At 36.6% G+C, this 24,270-nt stretch overlaps 2 protein-coding genes across 2 annotated transcripts in view; one reads left to right on the top strand and one right to left on the bottom strand.

The window, feature by feature from the left end:
- Positions 1-1,431: 1,431 nt before the first annotated feature.
- Positions 1,432-20,346, top strand: LOC129261347 (sialate:O-sulfotransferase 2-like). Its single transcript, XM_064099098.1, has 7 exons — positions 1,432-1,523; positions 3,961-4,214; positions 12,631-12,797; positions 13,671-13,848; positions 14,396-14,572; positions 15,241-15,441; positions 16,267-20,346. The coding sequence occupies exons 2-7, from the start codon at positions 3,980-3,982 to the stop codon at positions 16,656-16,658; spliced, it is 1,350 nt and encodes a 449-aa protein (XP_063955168.1). The 5' UTR covers positions 1,432-1,523; positions 3,961-3,979; the 3' UTR covers positions 16,659-20,346.
- Positions 20,347-20,714: 368 nt separating this feature from the next.
- LOC129261226 (relaxin receptor 1-like) overlaps positions 20,715-24,270 on the bottom strand; it is a 55,550-nt gene continuing 51,994 nt past the window's right edge. Inside the window, exon 18 of the mRNA XM_054899286.2 lies at positions 20,715-22,320. Within this exon, the coding sequence (XP_054755261.2) occupies positions 22,187-22,320 (134 nt within the window). The 3' untranslated portion in view covers positions 20,715-22,186. The remainder of the gene's footprint in view (positions 22,321-24,270) is intronic.

Raw genomic sequence — 24,270 nt, 5'->3', positions numbered from 1 at the left:
TTTCCAAAATGATTAGTCACATCATCTTGAACAGACTCCAAATGCAGTGGCGTAACTACTGGGGCATGGGGGGCACGTGTCCCCCAATCGGCTGGCAAAAAAAAACGGGGGAAAGGAGAAAAAGAGGGAGAAAGGAACAAAAACGTAGTGGGAAAGAATTTTTTTTTGTTCATTATGTTATATTTTAATCATGTTATGTTGTATTACATAAGAAACATTTCTCATAACTTTATGAAACATAATTTGCTCAGGGCCTATGTCTTGTTCCTGGTGCTTGCATTTTCTGTTTAACAAGATTTATAATCCTGTTGTACTAAAACGTTCCGTTTTTAAGTCAATATACACCAAATATATTTCCTCGCACTTCGTCGAGATATTACTGTTTTATGTAGTGACATATGCTTCTTTTTCATAAAAATTATACTTAAGTGATTGCCCCACATTCATAAAACGTATAAACACATCCTGTCCGTTTTTGCGTTCGCTTTAGTGGATTGGTGAGATATGTCTGCTCTTTACGAATTCCTAAAATCAGTCCTTAAAATGTCCCTTTTTCTGATCTGAATATAAAAAAATTTCAGCTCTTGCTTCGCGCTCGCATCATTTGGCTAGTGAAATACGTTTGGTCTTAGTGAATTCCTAAAAACAAGCCTTAGATTGCTCCTCTTCAGGTCAAAATTTCCTAGATTTTCAGCTCGCGCTTCGCGCTCGCTATATTTGATTAATGATATGCGTATGTTAATCATGATTACAATGACTACAGGTACTTCATGTGTTTAGATGTAATTGTAACAAAATCAGCAAACGCTTGACACTCGCATTACATGGCTATGGTGAGATATGTATACTCTTAATGGATTCCTAAAATATAATCCTTTAAACGTCCCTGTTTGGGGTCAATAATATACAAAAAATTCAGCTCGAGCTTCGCGCTCGCATTGTTTGTTTAGCGAGACAGGTACGTATCATGATTACAAAAATTTGCTTATAATGTCGCTTTTTTAGGTCTGAATATCAAAAAATTTCAGCTCGCGCTTCGCGCTCGCATTATTTGATCAGTGAGATACATATCCCTTTAATGGCCCTATCCTTAAAATGTCTCTATTAGGTCAGTATACCTGGCAACTGAGCGCGCTTCGCGCGCTCAATTAACTCAAATTTTTGTTGGTGCCCCCCCAATGCCGTGACCCACGGTACGCCACTGTCCTCATGAATACACATGTGGTATTACCCAAGGGTCAAGTTTGTACCAAGTGTAAACACAATTGATGCAGGAATAAAGAAATGAGAGCAAGTTTAACAAAAACTTAAACATTTTTGTCACAGGCCAACAGAATAATTAACCAACAGACTAAGAAAAGTTACCCATATGCCGAAAATCGTACAGGCGAAAACAAAAAGCATTGGTCCATTAATGCATATTGCAGTTCGTGTAAGCGGGAAGAATATAGTAGTCGTTCATGCAGCTACCTCAAAGGGACGCTTTTAAAGCATGCAACCGCTGTAATTTTTATATTTGCACGGTAAGTCTTTTGAATAAAACCACAATTAAGTACTAGTAAGTGCGCACATCCCGTAGACCTACACCATATAGGGAGTTTTTCAGGATATACATCTAAATAATATGAGGAACACTTTTTCAAAAAAGTGATACTGTACGAGTGTTTGGATCTAGCTAACTATGTACTTGGCTTCTGGGCGTTTATATATTATTCGTCAAAGAGAAAGAAAAATAGAAGGTACAGATTAAGAATTTTTCTATCAGGAGGTAAAAAAACACGTTAGGGCATTGGTATTTATAGCCAGAAGTTGGATTCCAGGCAGAAAGATGTTCAACCTAGTAAAATAGAAATAGTCTGCTTCGGCATATGGAATAAAGTAATCACAAAAGGTTTAGTAAATGCCGTGGAAATAAGATCGTAGATTTTAAAAGGAGCATAGTTCTAAAAAATGAAAGGTAAAGTCACACTCTTCGTCAGTGCCCATGATGTGACAAAAAAAAGAGAATTCAAAATCCGTCTCTGAAACAGTCGTGAAAAACACGTCTGTTCATGGGCAATTATATATATATATATATTGCAGTTCCAAAAAGTTTATTTCCAAGGATTCTCCAAATTTTCGACGCAAATCTCACGTCTTCGTCAGGAATACAAAGCTCACAGTGACAAGATATTCATATTGTTTTTTCAATATCTTGTCACTGTGAGCTTTGTATTCCTGACGGAGACGTGAAATTTGCGTCGAAAGTGTGGAGAATACTTGGAAATAAACTTTGTTGGAACTGCAATGCATTGCCTCTTTGTCTCTTATCTGTGTCCAACACGCGGAATGTAATATCGTTATATATACATACATACATACACACATACGTACATACATACATATGCATGTTTGTATATATATATATATACGAATCATGATTTTTGGTAAATCAACAGGGCGACATAAGAAATGATATACTTTAACTTTACTAAATTTACTTGAAATTCTTGCTTTAAACTGAAATGGAAATGCACATCAACGATACTTTTTTTAATCTTTGCCTCGGCATCAATAGGGCTGTATACACATCTGATAATGCACCAACTTCTATGTACAGTCGTCATCCTCGTAATCAATAGGGAGTTTTAGCAACAATTACGCAGACGCCTGCTGGAACGCATAAAATCTATTGTCAAAAGCCTTCATGACAAAGCAGTATTTGTCAAAAAAAAATCGGGGAATCAAAACAGCAGTGTCGCCCCGGACTCTGGACAAACGACATGTTTGCAATTTTTTCTTCTGGTCCGAATCTTACGACGATCTGCAGTACCGGTCGGCCAACCTTCGACAAAGACCTCTCAGCTGTCCATTGTGATTTGCCTGACTTGCATTTTCAATATAGATTTACCTCGTTGTCGAACCCATCCCCGTTGAAATTTGGGAGATCTCCCTACTTACTGCTGGGTGAAACTTCGCTCTGCCACCTCACTATTGTGCTTACCGGGCATAGTCAGTGACATCTGTTGTTATTCCCAAGTGTTTAACAAAGAATATAACACCTTATTTTCCTTTCACCGAAAACAAGGGCATTATTTTCAACAAAATTTTATTTTACATACACATCGTGTTTAACAAAGAATACAATTCTTTTTTCCTTGCTGTGCACATTTCTAAAAAATATTCAGTAAAAACTCCAGGGGTCTGTTGCAGAAAGAGTTGCGTTTAAACGCAAGTCAAAATATCAAGCGCAAGTCCCGAATACGGGTGCCTCATTGGCTGAAAATCAAGTTGCGCAAGATTTTTTGAGTTGCGTTTGATCGCAACTCTTTCTGCAACGGACCCCAGATGGCTAGAGTTATGATATCAACGATCATCTTTCCTTTCATAATTACTCAACACGGTGTCAATATCAAACAAAGTTTTAATTCATACTGTTTTCAGCATTATGAATAAACTGTGAAAGAAGGGTCTATTCAAACTACACACAATTTAGTAAATGAAGAGGCTTTAATAGGAGGAAATTATAATTTGTTGACAAATTTTCGACATTACTCCTAGGAAGATCGGTATGCTCGATCTGTAATGGAAATCATAAGTCAGAAAAAATTGGAACCAGTGGGATTCGATACATATAATTTGTTCTCTCTTTTTTTGGGCGTATTATTTATGTATCCGTTACGTGAAATCATATTGGCCAGAGAAATCCTCAGATTGGCTGTTTGGCTGGAATACGACCACTTTCCCTTAACATGAGTAAGTTTTTCCAGGCGCTTGTTTGATTACCGCTCGCTCAAGCAATAAAAAAAATCACGACATTGGCGACAAAATTCGCGATGTCGTGAATTTTGTCCTGGATCTATGTAGGCCTAATGAGGAGTGTTAAATTTGGCAAACGGTATGTCTATCGCAAAATGCAAATACAAATATCAAAGGGATTAGATTTTGTTTCTCTCTCCGTTACTTTTCCCCATACTGTAGAATACTTGGGATCATTGAAATGGCGTTTGGGATAAACAAGCCATTCCGCACGCAAAACGTCTTATTGATATTGATGATCGTCGTTTCATTTATAATTGGATGGCATGTTCGTGTTGGTCTGCTGTCAGAGCCACTTGGACGCCGTAATTCGCAATCCTCTGATGAATTACATGGATACACTACTGGAAGTGGTGGTAAAACTATAGGCATCAACGGAGAGAGGAAGACACCACCTAAACAAGAATACGTATCATGTGAGTACCTACTGAAACACAATAAATGTACGTTAAATTTATAGTTGTTAATAACGTGGTCTCAGTACTGGAGTAATTTAATTTATGATTCAATATGTTACTTCATAAATACATATGGCGGCAAATGTGTTTAAAGGGATGGTCCGGGCTGAAAATATTTATATCTAAATAATTAGAGTAAAATTCAGAGAGCAAAATGCTGAAAATTTCATAAAAATCGGATAACAAATAATCACATTACCATGGTTATTGAATTTCACAGTTTATCAATATTTTGTGAAAACAGTTATATGCATGCACATCGTTATGAATATTCATTAGGTGGGCTGATGATGTCACATCCCCACTTTCTTTTTTCTTATGTTATTACATGAAATCCTATATGTTTCATTTTTTCATACATGTGTAAATGATGTGTGTCCATTATGATGAAATAAGTTGCAGCAATAACTGAAATTTGATGAAAATTGATCTAAGCCGTTTTGGAAATAGCTCTCCCCCTCTCTCTCTCGATATATATATACACACACTCAAGTTTAATGTATGTATGTATATATATATATATATATATATATATATATATATATATATATATATATATATATATATATATATATATACACATATATATATATATACACACATATATATAATATACAGTGTGAGTAAAGAAAAAACATGACTTAGTAAACATATCTCAAAATCCCTTCACAATGAAATTAACTTGAGAACTGATACTAAAAAGTGTTTATTACACAATTATAATGTAAACTATAGAAAAGGTGTTTTGAAATGGACTTTAATGCAACCCTTGTAGGATAATGACGTTGACATCTGGATACATTCATTGAAGTCATGCCTTTCTTTGGCGCAAATCAAAATTTACATCACTGCAAAGAATACCGCCCGATCATAAACCCCGGTCATAAACGCATGAGGGCGTGTGAGGGTGTGTGTGTGTGAGGCTGTGTCATCTTGATTTTGATTCATTTGTTCTAGTGATGATATATAGTAGACCGGCCAAAACGATTTTTTATACTTTGGACGGCAACATTTGTTAATGCTTGGCATCCCAGCTAAAAGTCTTGCAAAAATACTCAGAAATAGCGTACGGCCGGATGCCAAGCGCACTTTTGCGTGAAAGTGTCATTTTTAGCGTAAAATCTGAAAGAATGTCGAAAATCACGCATTTTGATATTTTGACGGAATATGTTAACACTTTTTATTATCTTTGATATGCGATTCTTTTTATTTGTTTTTTTCTTCTTCAAAATACAAGTCTCATAAATAAACATTTCAAATTTGAATATTACACACACAAAATATGGCACAATGAAACATAAAACCGCGATTTCCTCAAAATAAAAGTTTTTGAAAACTGTCAATAGTTTGAAGTTTTTTACACAACTTAAATTCTTCGATTTAAATTCTTTTATCCATCGAATATATAGTAAATGTCCTAATGCCACAAATATTAAAAGAATTTTCAAATAAGATGGAAGATATCTCATTTTATGTTATCCGAAAGGAGACAATGCGTATTTTACAATGTGCGCATTTTGAATGAAAACTTGAACATACCGTACATTATGTACATAATTACATGTGTAAGTACATACTAATAGTTTTTATACTTTGAATAGCAAAATTTGCCATTTCTTGGCATCCCAGCTTAAAGCAGATACGAACCAATAGCGCCATCTCGAGTCCTCAACTATTCATACCCGGCCAGTTTCCTGACCCATAAAGCTAGTGTAGTATAGCAATATAGACCCACTTGAATGATAACATGCTAACTAACTACTCAGTACATTTATACCGCAGTAGTTATAGTAGAACAATTACCCTTCCTCTCAAAACAAAAAAAATTAGTTTCTCTATACAAATAAAATTACAGTTCAATTTATTATCTGTAGTATTAGTAGATATCTGAAAACGTATATTTTAAGACTATGTATCTATAACACACAGTCAATGAGAGACCACACACAGTTCACTCCCTCCTTCTTGCCGAAATACTGAGGAATAACGTCCGGGCGGATGCTAAGTGCACTTTTGCGTGAAAATATCATTTTTAGCGTAAAATCTGAAAGAATGTCGAAAATCATGCATTTTGATATTTTGACGGAATATGTTAAATTTTGACTACCTTTGATATGCGATCATTCTTATTGGAGTTCAAATTATAAGTCTAATAAATATACATTTTAAATTGGAATATGACACACACATAATGGCACTATGAAACATAAAATCGTCATTTAAATACTCAAAATAAAAGTTTTTGAAAACTATCAATAATTCGAATTTATTTTACAACTTAAATTCTTCGATTTAAATGCATATACATGTATATCAATCGTCCTAATGTCACAAATATAAAGAATTTTCAAGTAAGGTGGAAGATATATCATGGTATGTTATCCGAAAGGGGACATGCATAATTTATCGGGTGGGCATTTTGAAGGTAAAATTGAATATACCGTACTTATATAAACACAATTACATGTATATACATACTTAAAACGAGTTACAAAATTTCTGGCCTCAACTGCCCCTGCCCCCCCCCCCCGGCCCTGGGATCGATATTTTGACTGGGGGTGCTGATGTAAATATGACAAGCAGAGGTTACAGTATATATCTTTTAAAATGCTGTTTAACTATTACCAATGCTGTAAACACTTGACACCGATCATACGCCGGGCTGAAAATAGTTAACTCTATATACGTAAATAAAAAGTAAAAAATAAAGATTTTGAGTGTTGTCAATTATGAGCATACGGCCACAACGATGATTATTTGTAATGTTAAAACTACACCGCCGGTTTTAAAGAGGATGATCATAACATGGAGTAGCTCCATGATCATACCAAGCATTGTACACTACAGCGTGTCCCACAAACATGTCAATGGCACTTTAACTGAGTATAATGTGAAATTACTAAATCCTATTGTATATAATTTATGTAATCATAAATTAGCATTTTTTCATACAACTGACTTGAATTTCATGCGACATTGTTCATTAAACAAAGAGAGATGGGCCTTCTTTCAGATTTCATGAGAAAACCTCTCAGTCAAAGTTTCGTTATTGCGTTGAATAAAGTACGCACCCAATCACGTCTTCATTCACTATTTATCTATTTCGTTTTTTTAGATTTTCGGCCCACAACTTGCGGGCCGATACTTAAATTTAAAAGAAAAATGAAGATTTAAGAAGATTGGCATGACATCTTTAATCAAACGTGATTAATCAAAGTAACATGAAATTGACTTTAAACCAATGGGATGCACGGTTAGTGACTTGCGGTTGATTTTTAGTTGTTTTTAAAGGCAACACTTTCTGCAACAGGCCCCTGGACTAGCATTATGCAATTCTGTTAAAATATTCGATCCGAATAAAGAAATATCTATGAAGTCACTGGTTCTTGACCTCAGAATCTTTCATTGAGCTGATGGTGCCTATTGTGCTGATTGTGCCCTCAGAGTCCCTATATAGGATTAGAGAACAAGAGAAACAAAAAATACACGGGGGTTGGGCAGGGCCCTGGGAACGATATTTTAACTGGGGGTGCTGATGTAAATTTGACAAGCAAAAAAAAAAAATCACTAAAAAATGAAGGTCACTTTAGTCCCGAGAAAGGGGGAACTTTTGTGTTACATTTATTAATTTATATTAGAATCCCAGGGGGTGCTGCAAATGAAGAATAATACACGCAGCACCCCCAGTCAAATCTTGGGGGTGCTTCAGCACCCCCGCTTCCCAGGACCATGCTCCCCCCTTCGCTGACTAAGGTCATGCGTAGTGCCCGAAAGGATTACATAGGGCTGAAAATATCCCGTTTTCAAAATAATCGGTTCCAAAGATATTCTGTACTATATTAGAGTTTTTTTTTCTATTTTAGTTTAGCGAGATAGGCACCCTACTCAGGATTACAAAAAGATGTTGAGAATAAATTTTCAACCCGAGCTTCGCTCTGGCATATTTTCTTTTACAAATGAGATAAACAGCTTGCTATCTGTTTAAAAGACATGCTATTGCCAGGTTAGAAAATGCTTGCCCCTCGCGCTCGCATTGTTTAGGTAAATACGCATCAAGTTAATTATTAAACAATTGTGAGAGCATATCCAATTTTTAGCTCTCAGTCTCTCCCAACTTTAGCTCGCGCTTCACGCTGATATTTTTGTTTAGTGAGATATATATCCTTTTCTGCCATGAAATACATGTTTAAAATGCTTCGTTTTTAATTCGAAATTTTCAACTCACGGTTCGGGCTCGCATCAATCGTTTAATTAGATACTGATAATGTTCATGATTTGGTGGTGATTTTTTTTACCCCATTTAAGCATGAATGCTTGCAAGCAAGCAACCAGAGGACCGAATTATCCATTAGTACCCCGATTCTTAAGCCGTCGCGACGGCTTAAGAATCGGGGTACTTATGGATAATTCGTTTTTCCTTTCCAATCATCGCAGAGCAAAAACGGAAATCAGCCTCGTGGTTCGGTCTTTGAAAACACAAAAACGAAATCACAACGAGAAAAACGTGTTGTGATTTCGTTTTTGTAGATCAAAAACAAAATATTGAAATCAGTAATACTTTTGGGCTCTTTCTGATTTCTCATTCTATATTTGTGTTTGTTATATATCAAAAAATCAGAAGACGCTCTCCGCTCCGTGATTCTGTTTGGAAAAACGCAGACAGCGAAAACGAAATCGGAAACTCGCTTTCCACTTCCTGCTCTGTGATTTTGTTTTTCGCACAGCCGACAGCCATATCGAAATACGGTCGTCGGCCTACATTCACCCCAGGCATGCCAGGGGCGTCGATCCATTTTTCAGATTTGTGGGGCAAAATCATGAATCAACTTTCCAAAGGCGTTCGATCACACAAAACAAAAAAACTCACACACACACACACACGTGCCGGGGTGTGTGCGTGTGTGTGTGTGTGTACATACACCCTCACACACATATATTATATATACATATATATATATATATTGATTTATACATATAAATATATATATATATGACTCATGAGATAGAAACACATATCTCACCAACAAATTAATGCGAGCGCAAAGCGCGAGTAGAAATTTCTTTTTATTCTGACCTGAAAGCTTGGTACCAATGATTAAGATGGGTATCTTAAAAAAACAATAGATGCGAGCGCGAAGCGCAAGCTGAAAATTTTGATATTTTGATCTGAAAAAAAAGTTTATTCGACGTTTTTAATAAAGAACAAGACATATATCCAACAAAAGATTATTGCAAATCGAAGCGGGAGTTATTTTGAGGTTTAGAACTAAAAACGGGACATTCCATTCACCTATTTAATCATGAAAAGTATGGGTTTTTGCTACAGACATGTTGCGAGCGCGAAGCGCGAGCTGAAATTTTTTTATATTACTATCTGAAAAGCGGACAATTTGAGCACGATTTTAAATGATTTCAAGTAAAGAAATAGTTGTGTATCTCAATCTTGCTTGCTGATATCTGTGTAACATTACAATCTTATTTTATTTTTTGCACAGGCGGAATTATTGGGGGGGGGGCAAAACGATATGTTTGCCCCCCCCAAATATTTTCATTAGTGGGGCGATCGCCCCCCTGCCCCCCCAGGATCGACGCCTCTGCTTCACCCACATCATTGGGTGTAGTACAGCCCCACCTCCCACATCTAGCCCAAATCGTACTCTAAACACGTAGTGTTGACTCTTGGGGCAAAAGTACATCCTTTATAAAACATTTTAGTCTTAATTTTTTACACCCTCGCAAATTTGACCCTTAACATGTAGCTTTCCTAGCGAAAATAGATACCCTTTTTTCATTATTTTAGTGTTTTTTACACCCTTTTCACGTTACGTACGTAACGTGCCCTATCTTGAAAAAGACATCATTTTTACGTGTTTTTTTGGTCGCGCATGGTATCTGCTCGTCAATGTAAGTGACCCCCCCGCTAGAGTCCAGCGCAGATATTGTAATATAGATTGAATGTATAATTTTACCTGTGCACGTACAGTATTATCTGTCTCAGACTACGATATATGAGCATTGACCTATGATAACAGCAAATGCAAAAATTGAAGGTAAACATAGATTTGTTATAATCAAGTAAAATGAACTGAGTAAAAATATTTACTTGCAATGCAAGAGACCAAGAAACATTTATGATTATACTTATTCATATTTTCACAAAAAGATATTGTTTCTTCAATAGACATAGCAGCATATCTACAAACGTAAACATAACCCTCATCGCACTGATCTACATACTGTAGGGGAAGGCGGGGTAAGTTGTGACACTTTTTGCATTTTGCATGATATAATTGATATGACTAATAATATTGTAGAAATAAGTACCTTGCCTTTAAATATGATTCTTGGGAAATCTTTTTCACCTATTTACAACTTTCTACCCCCACACTGAAAGTCGTTGTGACCTTTGAAAAAAACGATGTCAAGTGGCACAACTTGCCCCATCTATGGGGTAAGTTGTGCCACCTTCGAGGGTAAGTTGAGCCACAAAAACTATGTACAAAATGTATGCGGGAAGAACCAGCATGTCAATTTTTTATTTAAAGTCTTTTCACTTGCTAATTCTCTAAAAATACCAACATTCTCTAAAAGTAAAAGAACTGTCATGTGAATTTGCTCTTTTCTGCCTGCATATCGATGGCTTTTTAAGTTTTGATTGTGTTTTTGTTTACATTACCATAAGAATTACCATGGCTCAACTAGCCCCATGTTTGCTGGCTCAACTTACCCCAGTCCGAACTTAATGCGATAATTTCGCATCCACACATTTCTTATGTATCCATCATGTAAGAGACTGTGACAAGAATGAAGATCCATACCTGGACTGACAATGTTGTTCTTATGCTTTATTATATGTAAAGAAGTGTGTGTGTAAAAAACACTTATCTATTTCACACCCTTTTTTACTTTTTTGGCTGAAATTTGTATTTTTCCCTCTAAAAATATACTTTTTGTTTCAAAGTTGAAAATAATGTGGTGGGGTTAATGGTTATGTAATGGGTCATCAATACATGACACCATCATAATGTCTGACTCATTCATTATTGGCCTGGGGGCGGTGGCTCAACTTGCCCCTATGCTCAACTTACCCCGCCTTCCCCTACTGTATGTATAAATAGTATATAATCATGTGCAATATAGATGTATTATGCGCCGTTTGTTTTTATAAAACATGCGCTTCCGGTAAATGTACATTGTTTTCTTTCGGATCACGTAAAATGATAGATCTTACATCTTATTTCAATTTTTTTCGCTATATGTGACACGACAACAATTATTATGTGTTTATTCGATGAACGCGTTAAAATGGACGAATTTGAGATGCGGAACACAAACATTCTATACTATTGATAGTTTTCACAAACTTATATTTTTAGTAAATCACGAATTTGTGTTCCATATAGCCATATGTGTGTGTAATATTCCAATTTGAAATGTATATTTATTAGACTATTATAATTAACCCCAAATAAGAATGATCGCATATCAAAATAAAGAATGTAATAAAAAACTAACATATTCCGTCAAAATATCAAAATACGTGATTTTCGACATTCTTTCAGATTTTACGCGAAAATGATACTTTCACACAAAAGTGCACTTAGCATCCGCCCGTACGTTATTCCTCAGTATTTCCGCAAGACTTTAAGCTGGGATGCCAAGAAATGACAAGTTTTGCTATCCAAACTTCCAAAGTATAAAAACTCTTAGTATACTTTATACATGTAATTATGTACATAATGTACGGTATGTTCAATTGTTAATTCAAAATGCGCACCTGGTAAAATATACATTAACCCTTTTCGGATAACATAAAATGAGATATCTTCCATCTTAATTGAAATTTTTTGTAATATTTGTAATATTAGGACATTTACTATACATTCAATGGGTAAACGCATTTAAATCGAAGAATTTAAGTTGTGTAAAAAACGTCAAACTATTGATAGTTTTCACAAAATTTTATTTTGAGGAAATCGCGGTTTTATGTTTCACTGCGCTATGTATGTGAGTGTAATATTCAAATTTGAAATGTATATTTATCAGACTTATAATTTGAAAATTCAAATAAAAAAGATCGCATATTAATGGTAATTAAAATTTTTAACCTATTCCGTCAAAATATAAAAATGCGTGATTTTCGACATTCTTTCAGATTTCACGCTAAAATGACACTTTCACGCAAAAGAGCGCTTGGCATCCGGCCGTACGCTATTCCTGGGTACTTTAGCAAGACTTTTAGCTGGGATGCCGAGCATTAACAAATTTTGCCGTCGAATCCTTATTTAGAGCCCTTTTTGACGTTTGGCCGGTCTACTAATAGGCCTATTTACAATCAACCTCCGCTATTTTTTTCTGATATTAATATGTACAGCCTTCAATAAAACATGGTTGACATGGGACAAGATAGACAGTCCTGGACTTTATCGCGCATGCGTTAGGAGACGGGAACAGAAGCCGTCGACGGGAGGCACTATTGTCATGCATGGCGTCAGTAACAAAATGAGGATTGAGACTTGCATCGATTCTTGCATTCAATCGGTGAGTTCGGGGAGAAACAAAGTTTGATGATTTTTTTATCCTGCTTTCTGATATTTGTTAAATTCAAGTTTTTTACGATGTAATATTTTGTCGGTTAAAAGTAAACTACCAATTTGTAATAGGGAGCTTCTGAACAAGCAATATATTTGAAAATTATTCCTTAGTTACAATTGAATTTACAAACGACTGGTGATCCATTGTAGTAGTTAATTTGCGCACCAAATCATTATTAGTGATTTAGGGCCTAAGAAAGATCGCCAGTTTTTCGTAACGTCGCTGAGCAGCTTTATGAAATCCCACCTGGTATACAGACTTATTTATATCAGTTCATGGAAAATTGATTGTGTATACATTCATGTCGACAAAAATCTTTGTGAAAATCAAAGAAACTAAACAAACGTTTGTTTAAATAAATGAATGGAAAAAAAATAACGTGCTAGTTTTGTGGCACGGTTCGGCATGGCAGATGTTTCCCACTGATCATGAAGTTACTACACGGCAAAAACTCCGGTGTTGATTTAACACCATCCCGGAATCTATATTATGTCCACACCAGAGAAGTATTGAAACAACACCAGTTTTGGATCAAACCGATGCTGTTTTAATACTAATTGGTGTTGTATAAACACCAGTTGTTGATCACTTCTCCGGTGTGGACATATATAGATTCCGGGCTGGTGTTAAATCAACACCAGAGTTTTTGCAGTGTACGTAATAAGGTCGGGTGGTCAAATCAAGGAAACCCTCCAAGAGAAGTCTGCCTGACTCGAAAGACCTCCTATGCATAAAACAACGGATGCACGTGTCTGTTTACCATATTGGATAATTATGAAACGAAGAATAACTCGCATTTGATATCCCCCTTCTTCCCAGGTGTTTACGTATGCAGCACTGAGCCATGGGGATGAATGCTACTGCACGAACGTTTCTTCAACTTCAGAATTTCTGTCTTACGTCGACAGCAGTCTCTGTGACTTGAAATGTGCAGGCGACAAGTTGCATCATTGTGGTGGAAAAACATTCATGTCTGTTTATAGAACTTCAGTTCCAGGTAATATACTAAACACAGTAAGGAGTTTTCGCACTTCGACGCAGAAAGAATTCAAGGAAATAGAAAATATAGTGTCAAATACCCTTCATGACAAAGAACAATTATCAAAAAGTCTTTGTCGAAAATTGGTGAATAAAAAAAACCAGTGTCTTCCTCGACTTTGGACAAACTACATATTTTTTATTTTTGGGCAGCTCTGAACTTAAGACGAAACTACTGTTCCGGTTACCAAAATTCGACAAAGACATCTTTGTCATGAAGGGCATTTGAAAATATATTTTCTATGCTCTTTAAAACGTTTTGCGCGGCATGCGAAATCCCGTCTGATCTAAGGGGTGTCGATGTAGAAAAGAGCGATGGAGTTGCAAACAAGAGCGGATGGTTCTTGAGAAGGAACAGCATTCCATTTTTTGGGGTCAATGAAATCTCATAGCTCGAGTTGGTTTACTGACAAACGTATCTTCAATATAACTTTCCCACATATGAAACAATTAATGCCAAAAATTAATAAAATGAAATCCATTATTCATGTTTATTATTTTTGCAGACGCAAGATGCTCGTCAATAAATTTTGGCTCCCCAGGTTCACTCCCGCTCGTTGCGTTAGCTTCGTATCCCCGGTCCGGTAATACATGGACGCGAGAACTGATAGAAAAAGCTACAGGATTATATACGGGCAGTATTTATTGGAGAGCAGAGAGAAATTTGCCAATATCGAATAAAGGTAATTTGTAATTATTTTGTTTCCTCATGCAAAGGTAGGCCAAATATAATGCTGCTATATACGTGTTTGATAATTTAAATAGTCATTTTCACTTTTGCCTGTCCTCCTGTTGGTATGTAACTTTGATTTCCTACATACACTCACCCCCCCCCCCCAAAAAAAAGGAAGCGCCATCTCCTGTTATTGTTGAACGTTATGATTTTTAGAAATGTAATTGTACACAATTTTTTTTTTCATAGATCGACTTTTGTGGAAATAGAATGAGATTGATCAGTTGACGGTTGATTAAAAAGTATAATTTTTTAGCACACTTTTAAGCCTGTCACTCTAGCAACAAGTTGTTTAAACTTTTTTTGTATTTTTTTTTTACTTTTTAAACAACTTGTTTAAAAAGTTTTAACAAAAGTTGTTAGAGTGACGGTCTTAAACAATGTGCTTGAAATTTTAAACAACGTTTTTACAGTGTGAAAGCGAGGGGTGGGTGTGGGATTCTTGTGTATACGGACTTTCCGTCCTCAAAATCAACGAACTACTTTATCGTCGGAATATTGAGGACGCAAATACGTTTCCTGAGGATAATTATCATGATTATGGTGTCTTCAAAAATGACAATATACTGTAGTAGCAAAGTTACTCTTTTCGTGATTACTCCAATTTTGACAACACAGTTTTCCTAGGAGGAAACGCAGACTACAAAAATAACAACATCATCTGCGTGAAGACACATCGGCATGACCGAGACAGTTTCGAAGCTGCCATCATGCTCATTCGGAATCCACTCAAAGCCATCGTTGCCGAAGCCTTCCGGAGACAAATCTTCGAATCGCACCGGTCTCCAGTGGACGCGATTAAGTTTTTCAAATCAGAAGGTAAGACATATATAACATCAATATAATACTTCTAGAATAGAGGCAACAGCACTATAGGTTACTGGAGCCTATACCCAACCCCTCTCAATGAAGAAGCTCTCCATCCTTGGCTCTCTTCAAATCAAAATTAAAAACATATCTCTTTAGTTAAGAAAATATGCTGTGTAGAAATAAGTAAAAAGAGCTCTGAATAAGCGCAGCTGAATATATCCATATAAAAGCTGCGCTGTACAAAATAATGTTTATTATTATTATTTTAACCATATTGAAAAATATCATGATTTTGGACATGTTGGAGCCCCAAATGTGGCAACAAGGCGTTTCTGGTACAGAGTAAAGTAACTTGAACCTCTATTATTAGGTAGATGAGACGTTGATCTACAAGTTACTTATCATGAAGTGACGGCACATAAGGCCTATTTCATAAGGCCCATTTCAATGAAGATGGTCAAAAGTACCCCACCTTCATTTTGTATTCGACTCTTCTCATACACAGTCATGTTCGGCTGCTCAAAAAGTGAACTTAATACAGGTATGCATTTTGATTATGATGGAATAAACATACCCGTATAATGTCATCGTGCCTTGCTTATGTCATTTTCACATGAATAATTGCCGATCTGCTGCCGTAAACATGGTAAACGTTTGACACATGGAACCATTGATCTCTCCACCAGTGCATGGAACGCACTTTCAGATTTAATGCTATAAGTAAATACATCGACCATTACAATAAAAAATTTACGATATGAACATATGCCTTATCAGAATCTCTGAATCAAACGTTTTTACATGTTTTGAAATATATCATTCATTTTTCTATAGGATGGGAAAACTTTGTATATGAGCAATTAAAAAACTGGAATTCCATGAATATGCATTGGATACAGAGCAAAAGAAGGCTCCTTCCCGTCGTTTACGAAGAACTCGAATCTGACACTCGCCGGGTGTTGACGGAGATCGTCGCATTTCTGAATCGGACAGTGGAGCATGAACGAATCACGTGTGCAACTCAAGAACATCCATCCTCCTTAGCGACATTCACCTCGCTTGGCAACCATGGAAGACAGACACGTGTTTATCTTACTGCTGACCCTTTCACGCCTGAAATGCACCAGAAAATAGTTGACAGTGTAAAACTTGTCAACGCAACACTCTTTCAACTCCACAAGAGATCGTTACCGATTGTTTACCTGAAGAACACTGATGTCTTCTAGCTGCATGATAGGGTAAATTACCAATTCGTCCACTCACCACATGGTGTACCTTCATTTAGTCTAACGCCATTCCGTCCACCAACATTTCGTCTAACAGCCATTTGGTCCAATAACCATTTGGTCCAGTCTAATCACCAGTTCGTCTATTACAATTATCGTCTAATAACTAGTTGGTCTTACACCCATTTTCATTAATTTTGCACAATTACAACTTTAGTTTAATTAGACCACATGGTATATGGACCAAATGACTATTGGACCAACTGGTTATCAGACGGAATGACATTAGACTAAATGAAAGTAGACCATGTAGTGAGTGGACGAAATGATGGTAGACCAAATGATAGTAGACGAGTTGGCAATTGGACGAATTGACATTAGACGAATCGGAAATGAACCCATGATACTGGGCAGTTTTCATATCTGCAACGGGGACGCAATGAAGAAGACAGTAAATGTGTTGGAAATGACTCTGTCAAACGACAATAGACAGCTAAGATGTATTATTTTGTCGAAACTCGGTGAACCGGAACAGCAAGTTTCGGAGCTGACGAAAAATTGCACATAACATATGTCGCCTGTCCCGAGACCAGAACGAAAATGTCGCTTTTATTCACCAATTTTCGACAAAGACTTCTTGGTTGTTCATTGTCATGAAGGGATTTTGACAATCATTTTCTACGTTCTTGAAAGCGTCGTGTGCCGTGGAAGCGTAAACCCCCTATCATACCAAGACCACACCGAAAAGAGTCATCTATCTTTTTCTTCTAAAATGATTGTCAGCTCCCATATGATGTAAACTTTCCGAACAAATAAGTTGGAGATGTGGTACTGGGAGACGGTATGGGAATTAATGTCCTCCAACTCAAGCTCAAGGACAATGCTGCAGTTTCAAGCCCCGGGCAAAGAAAGGACAAGGGGTAAGGGAACAAGAAACAAAACTAATTAATGGATATCTCAACTGAGGAACGCTTCGGAACAGATACTTCAGACGTAGAAATTAAGAGTCAATTTTGTTTTGTTTTGGTATTTAGTTAATTTCAAGTGCAATTTCTATTGGTACAACGGGTAAATTTGCAATTTTACATGACCAGATTATGACGCTATTTATAGACCAATATACGACGAATGAATTTTCATTTATATGTGACCACATTATGACTTTATTCATGTTATTAGGCCTTATAAAATATACCACGGGTTTCCATGTTCACCATTGTAAAAGCATGGTAGTACCATTGTTCAGATGGTTTCGCCTTGGTTACCATGCAAACTTAATGGCCCAAATTCAGGAAATCTGCATAAACCACGGATTCAACCGTGGGTTTTCAAAACCACCTTTGAGAATTCGGGCCAATAGGCCTAAGTTTCGTTTAGCAGTATTAAAAAACCCCAATGGTTTGACAAAGCATGGTTTGACCTTGGTCACCCGATGGTTGAACGGTAATTGTCCATGGAACCATGATTATGATGGGAAATCCATAGCTTTCCTTGGTCCACCATAAAATTTCTGAAAGAAAGACTATGGGTTTACCATACAAAAATCCATGGTTCACAAATAATTGTCCTTAAAACCATAGTTATATACCATATTCCACAACATTTGCGCTTAATATCATAACTATTATTCAATGTTATGTATTTCTATTTCATGTATTCATTCATGTTAATTATGAAAATGCATCACTATTCGACTTGGCCGCCATAATGTATGATTTTTATCAAATAAACCATTTTTCTATCCATGGTTTAATCATGGCAAAACCATAAGTTTCTTTTATGGAATGCTCATGTTTCATAATTCTTCTTTACTGTATAATGTACTTTAGAATTTATTGTTCTTGATGAATGATTTAGACAATGGTACTCCATAAAAGTATGATCGAGGGTAATATCGGGTTAACTAAACCCACCCCAATTGAATACTAATTCTAAGAATTTCATTAAACATACACGTAGAAGTATTAATTAAAAAATCGCTTTATTCGAGAAAAATTTCTCACAATAAATACAATCAGTTAATAAAATACGACTTCTTATGTATAATACTATAAACACAACAGTTTACAATTATCTGCAACTTTTTCACATGAATTATGCGTTAGAGAACAGACAAAGAATGTTATCGTAAGGCAATATTGGGCTGCTAGTGTCAGTTATAAATTTGTATGGAAATCGCTTTGGCATAAAATTCATCTGTTGGACAATTTTTCACGACTCTTGGAAAATAAGAATAATTTTGCAGGTCCAGTGTATTTCAAAGATTTGATAATAAATATATACAAAGCCGTTTTTTCTGCATAATGCATATTCCAAACGTTTTACCGTTTATAACGGTTCAGGATTCTAGTATTTTGGAGCCCGACAGGTTACATTGCAACTGCAGTGCAAGGGGCATGTCTTACAAAGATTTGTGACATTTGTAATCGGACTCAAACTGTGAATGATCTTAAACTGTGAAATCAATCATTGGGAATTGACAACAATCTCAACATGTGTTCAATTTGAATCACAATTGTTTGCATAGGTTGCCGAGAAATCTCTCGCAACAAACTAAAAGGCTTGCACTATTAAAGATTCGATCTTATTATTTTTGTGTGTCCCGGGGTCCTTTAGAATCAAAATAGGATGTGAATCTATCTTATCTGTGTATTTAAGATGTTTCAGACGTTACTAAAAAGGAGGAGAAAGAAACAACATTGATACCAGCTTGTCTTTAAGGGGAAATCTAAGATAATTTAAAGTCGCCAAACTCTGTTAAAAGTAATGGAAACTTGTGCAACATAGCAGAATCTTTGGGCTCAACCAATCAAACTGTCGCATTGGCAACTGTTTCTAATCACCAGACATGCATTATTTTGAATGTTTCGGATAAAAGAGATTTTCGTTTAGCGACGTACGGAGGATTTGAGATCAGACTATTTGATGTAATAAGCTTTTTTCTCAGAAACGGTATCTGAGTTTGTTTTTACCCCTTCTGCACGATGGAATAGAGTCTTGATCATACCACGCTTATGTTCAAAATGGTGATTATAATAGAGGTAAAGTTCAGGTATATATCCAATCTATCATCTGATTGAATAACCGTTAAAATATCAAGAAATGTTGATGATCGTACGTCACTTATAGTGGTGAATTGAATGCCTGGATAAATATAGTTCACAATAATGATCCGTAAATTCATTCGAGAACTCTTTCTTGAGCTTAGTATGGGTTTCATCGATGTAACGAAAACACCAAACTGGAGGGTGCGATGCCGACTCAGATGCTCAAATGTTCCATGTAGAGATTGCAAACAATGGGGGAGATTGGTTATCCCATCGCAGTGGAGCTATCATGGATAGTAGAAGGTAGGCCATTTTGAGCGAAACAAGTGCTGCGCAAGCAGACATCCAAAAGTTCGCCTGTGATCCACTGATAAGCGTATCCTGTTCACATTCTGAAGTTTGGTTTCAATGACCCTCAGCGCCTTGTCGACAGGGACTGAAATGAAAAGAGCTGTAACGTCGCAAGATCTCAGTTAATCGACCTCCTCAACACTTCCATTCTTTATGTAATCGGCAAAGGATGAGGAGTCAGTTACATGGTGACATGTCTGTCCCACTAACGTTGGCGGCGGAAGCAAAACAATTTAGGGGGGGGTCCACCTGAAATTTTTTGATGGACACGGGTACAAAATTGGACAAGCAAAAAAAAAAAAAAAAGGTTATGAACATACATTTTAGGGGGGGGGGCGGTTCGCCCCCACCTCAAATTTAGGGGGGGGGGCAGGACCCCCCCGTCCCCCTGCTTCCGCCGCCTATGCCCACTAAAGGTGATAAATATAGGCAAGATGCTTGGCACAGTACTCACGATGGGTAGAAGTGGTATGCTCGGTTTATGGATTTTGGGGAGACCTGTGGTTGGATATTACCTGCGATATTCGTCTCGATTAATTTCCCCGTCTTTCTTATAAGTGTTGGAATAATTCAAAAGAGACTCACATTTGTTGTTATAATCAAAATGTTCAAATAACCACAGTCCTACCTTTGTAAGCTTGTAGATTTTTTTTTCTTTCAGTCTTTCTCCAAATTGTTCAAAGACTCAAGTTCCTATTTGTTGAGATAAGGCTCAAGTTTCCTCGGCCTGCTCAGTAAACCAACGAATTTTGATCTCAATACAGTAGCACTGCATTCGGTGAAATCGGGTCATATCGCTGATGAAGGCTGCAGTAAGAAGCTGAAAATGTCGAGATAATTCGATTTCCGATTTTGTATTCTTGTGTTGAGATGAAAAGCTAAAATCTATATTGAAAATACATTCACACTGTTCTGGAATCCTCCGTTCATCGCAGAGCCAAAACTCCCTAGTGTTCCCCCAGTGACGGTGGGTTAAAATCTGTCTGACAAGTTTGTGTGTATGATTTCTATTGGGTCTTTGATATACTACATAAATCATCTTTATTTCATAATCAAATAGAGAAGGTACAATAAACCCAGGTCCTCTGTCAGTGATGATGGGACAAACTCCCCTTCACTGGCAATAGGCAGGGTGATAATACATGATATTGATTGAACAGGTACAATTCATAAGGTACAGTGCATAAGAGATAACACATAATTGATAGTGATATTCTCAAAAACGAGTTATGCTGCAATGAATGTGCATTTAGTTTTCTCAGAATAAAAACATTACCGGTATGTCTTAAAATTATCGAAATAGATTCTATTTGCCTTTTCTTTTAAAAACTGTAAGGGAGATTAATGTCGTATAATGTACTTTGAAATATCCCAGCATAATTTTTTGAAGGAAAGGCCTAAAATATCCATTCTTGCTATGGGATCTTATCAGGCCCTTCTTTATTGCAGTTAATCATCCTTGCAACATGCCCAAATGTGTAGATCGAAAGAGCACGAACCCATTTTGCAATATTCTGGTACTTCAAGAACTGAAAAAAATAACATCTCATGGGGGCACCTGCCAATGTCAACGTATGTTGTAGGTTGTAAGTGCAACAACTGGCAAATGATTCTGCAAGAGCGAAGGAAAACTAAATCTTTAATGTTCAGATATTAGTGACAATAGATGGTGATCGATCTATCACTGCGTGAAGCATATGCGGATATCAGTGTCTTCCATGTTTACAGAGGGTAGCTTAATTGCAAATGATTCTTAAATAGCTGCCTTGCAATATCTAGGCTAATGCGGGCGGCGGTATGCGGACACCACATGACGGTACGTACGTAGGACCCCAGCTTGACAGTGATCGGCAAATGATTCTTCAAAAGGTGAAAGGTGCTGGTGAATCATCACTGCTTAAGGCTTCTGCGGATACCATTTTACGATGTACTCCAGAAAAACAGTAATTGGCAAATGATTCGTCAAGAGTCGAGGAACACACCTCCAAAATGTTGGCACCTGATGACGATGTCGTGACTGCTACGTTACGATTATGAGACACCTTTCATGCCTTACAGACATGCAGTAATTGGCAATAACCGGCCAATGATTCTTCAAGAGAAAAAGAACCCCATAGGCTCTCGCAATGTTCAGATACTGGTGACAAGAGCTGGTGAGATTTCGCTGCATGAAGAATCAGAGAATCGAACAGTGGTCGTCTTCGGACACGCCAGGGACAAGCTTCCCCGGATGTCAGAGTAGGTCGTTATGTCTCTGGATGGTTCTGTAGAAACAAAATCACAGGAGAGAGAGAGAGAGAGAGGGGGGGGGGGGCAGAGGGAGAGAGAGAAAAGGGGGAGGTAGAGTAGGGGGACACGCATATATTCACAAAGGCGATCGAGGGGAGGGAGGGGTTGGGAGGAGAGCAAAATTTAAAAAAATGTTCTAAAAGAATGGCGTATAATATACACATACATGTCCTGCTATTAAAGGAATGACCATGATGCTAAACAAAAACACACGACCAACGTTCCATTTCTTCTGCAACAAGATTTATTCACAATTATTCTGAAATGAGGGCCAAGATAGGTACTACAAAGATGGGGTTTTCACAAGGAGATAGAAGACAGGACAAAAAAAACCACAGGCATTATCTGCCAACAAACTACCTCTTGCGATGATCTGATACTCCATTTAGAAGGCACTGCTTGGTGTCCCACCCCTAATTGAAGGTATTGTATTAGTTCCCCGTGTTTTACCTGTGAATGAGAGGAGCAAGGGCCTCTATGCAAAATTGAGTACGTTCAAGGTTGAATAAATATGACTGTGTATTATATGTCTTAATAGTGTTCGATTCTCTTTTTTCTAATCAACTATGACAATCATAATGAAATTGAATATTTTACGTGCAGAGGCGTGATTGTGGATTGTGGTGATGTGAGGTCTTTTTTAGGTGTTCATGTTTGTGTGGGTGTGTGGGAGGGCGTGTGTGTGTGTGTGTGTGTGTGTGTGTGTGTGTGTGTGGGGGGGGTAATAAGAAGACAGATGCGGTCCTCAGGAACGGGTTACTTTGATCAAATGGGCTACATATTTTCATGAAACTTTGTAATAATGTTAAAGTATAAAAATAGGCCTATATCCCCCGACAAAATGCCACTTGTCATTTGCTGATGTGAAGTGATCTCGTCCAGTTATAATTATCATATATTCAATAGCCCTTGAATTGATGTGTGATATATCGTCATTTTTGCAAGGGACGCCTTTGAATATGTTCAAAGTATTGGTGAAGGGTCAATATATGTGAATTTTACGCGAGTTTAATCTAACATTCTAATCTTACAAAAGTGTATAGTGCCCATTTTCCAACAGTTAAAATTCGATTTTAGAAATTTTCATATCTAGCGCCCTCTATTGACATTTTTTCTTTAAAAATTACGATTTTGCAATTACACTTACGAATTTAGAAAATATACATTAGGATACCACAGAAAAAATTATATACTGAAATTTTTAGCTCAATCAATGTCTGAAAAGTGTTTTAATTTTTAAAACGATATACGCGTGCAAATGTATTATTTCGATGTAAAATTTATCCAAAAGCATTCTATTATTTTGTTTTATATCTTTCACATCATGTTTTATGGCATACACATTCACAATCACAATCAGTTAATGAATTGGAATAGTGACACGCAATAATATTCAGGGGGATTAACCAAAACTTTAAGTCCTGTATTCTGAAGTCGGGTTTAATTCAAACTTTTGTTTAAAGTTGTGTTTTAACTATAGATTGCCAATAGTGACATACATGTAAACCTCTAACAGTATAATTTCAATGTGTCCGCTCATATTTCTCTCAAACTATTCTCAACCCTTTTATCGAGGATACACAAGATAGCTATCTTCACCATTCGCGAGTTAGGAAAGAGCACAATAAAAAAAAAAACATATATATAAGGAAAATTCTGACATTTTTGGATTTCCAAAGTTTTTACACAGAGTTAGACGATGTTTTAAAAGTCAAGTCAACCCCAGAAAAATGTTGATTTGAATAAATAGAGAAAAATCGAACGAGCATAATGTTGAAAATTTCATCAAAATCGGATGTAAAATAAGAAAGTTATGGCATTTTGAAGTTTCGCTTATTTTTCACAAAACAGTGATATGCACAACTCAGTGACATACAAATGAGTCAGTAGATGATGTCCATCACTCACTATTTCTTTTGTTTTTT

Source organism: Lytechinus pictus, chromosome 5 (assembly GCF_037042905.1).
Source record: "Lytechinus pictus isolate F3 Inbred chromosome 5, Lp3.0, whole genome shotgun sequence".
NCBI lineage: Eukaryota > Metazoa > Echinodermata > Echinoidea > Temnopleuroida > Toxopneustidae > Lytechinus > Lytechinus pictus.
This window is presented reverse-complemented; position numbering and strand designations above follow the sequence as displayed.

Excerpts from the sequence above, each read along its gene's own strand:
- LOC129261347 (XM_064099098.1), top strand. The coding sequence starts at position 3,980 with ATGGCGTTTGGGATAAACAAGCCATTCCGCACGCAAAACGTCTTATTG. Across the intron at positions 14,573-15,240 it reads TTTGCCAATATCGAATAAAG|TTTTCCTAGGAGGAAACGCA; the intron begins GTAATTTGTAAT and ends TTGACAACACAG. Across the intron at positions 15,442-16,266 it reads TAAGTTTTTCAAATCAGAAG|GATGGGAAAACTTTGTATAT; the intron begins GTAAGACATATA and ends ATTTTTCTATAG.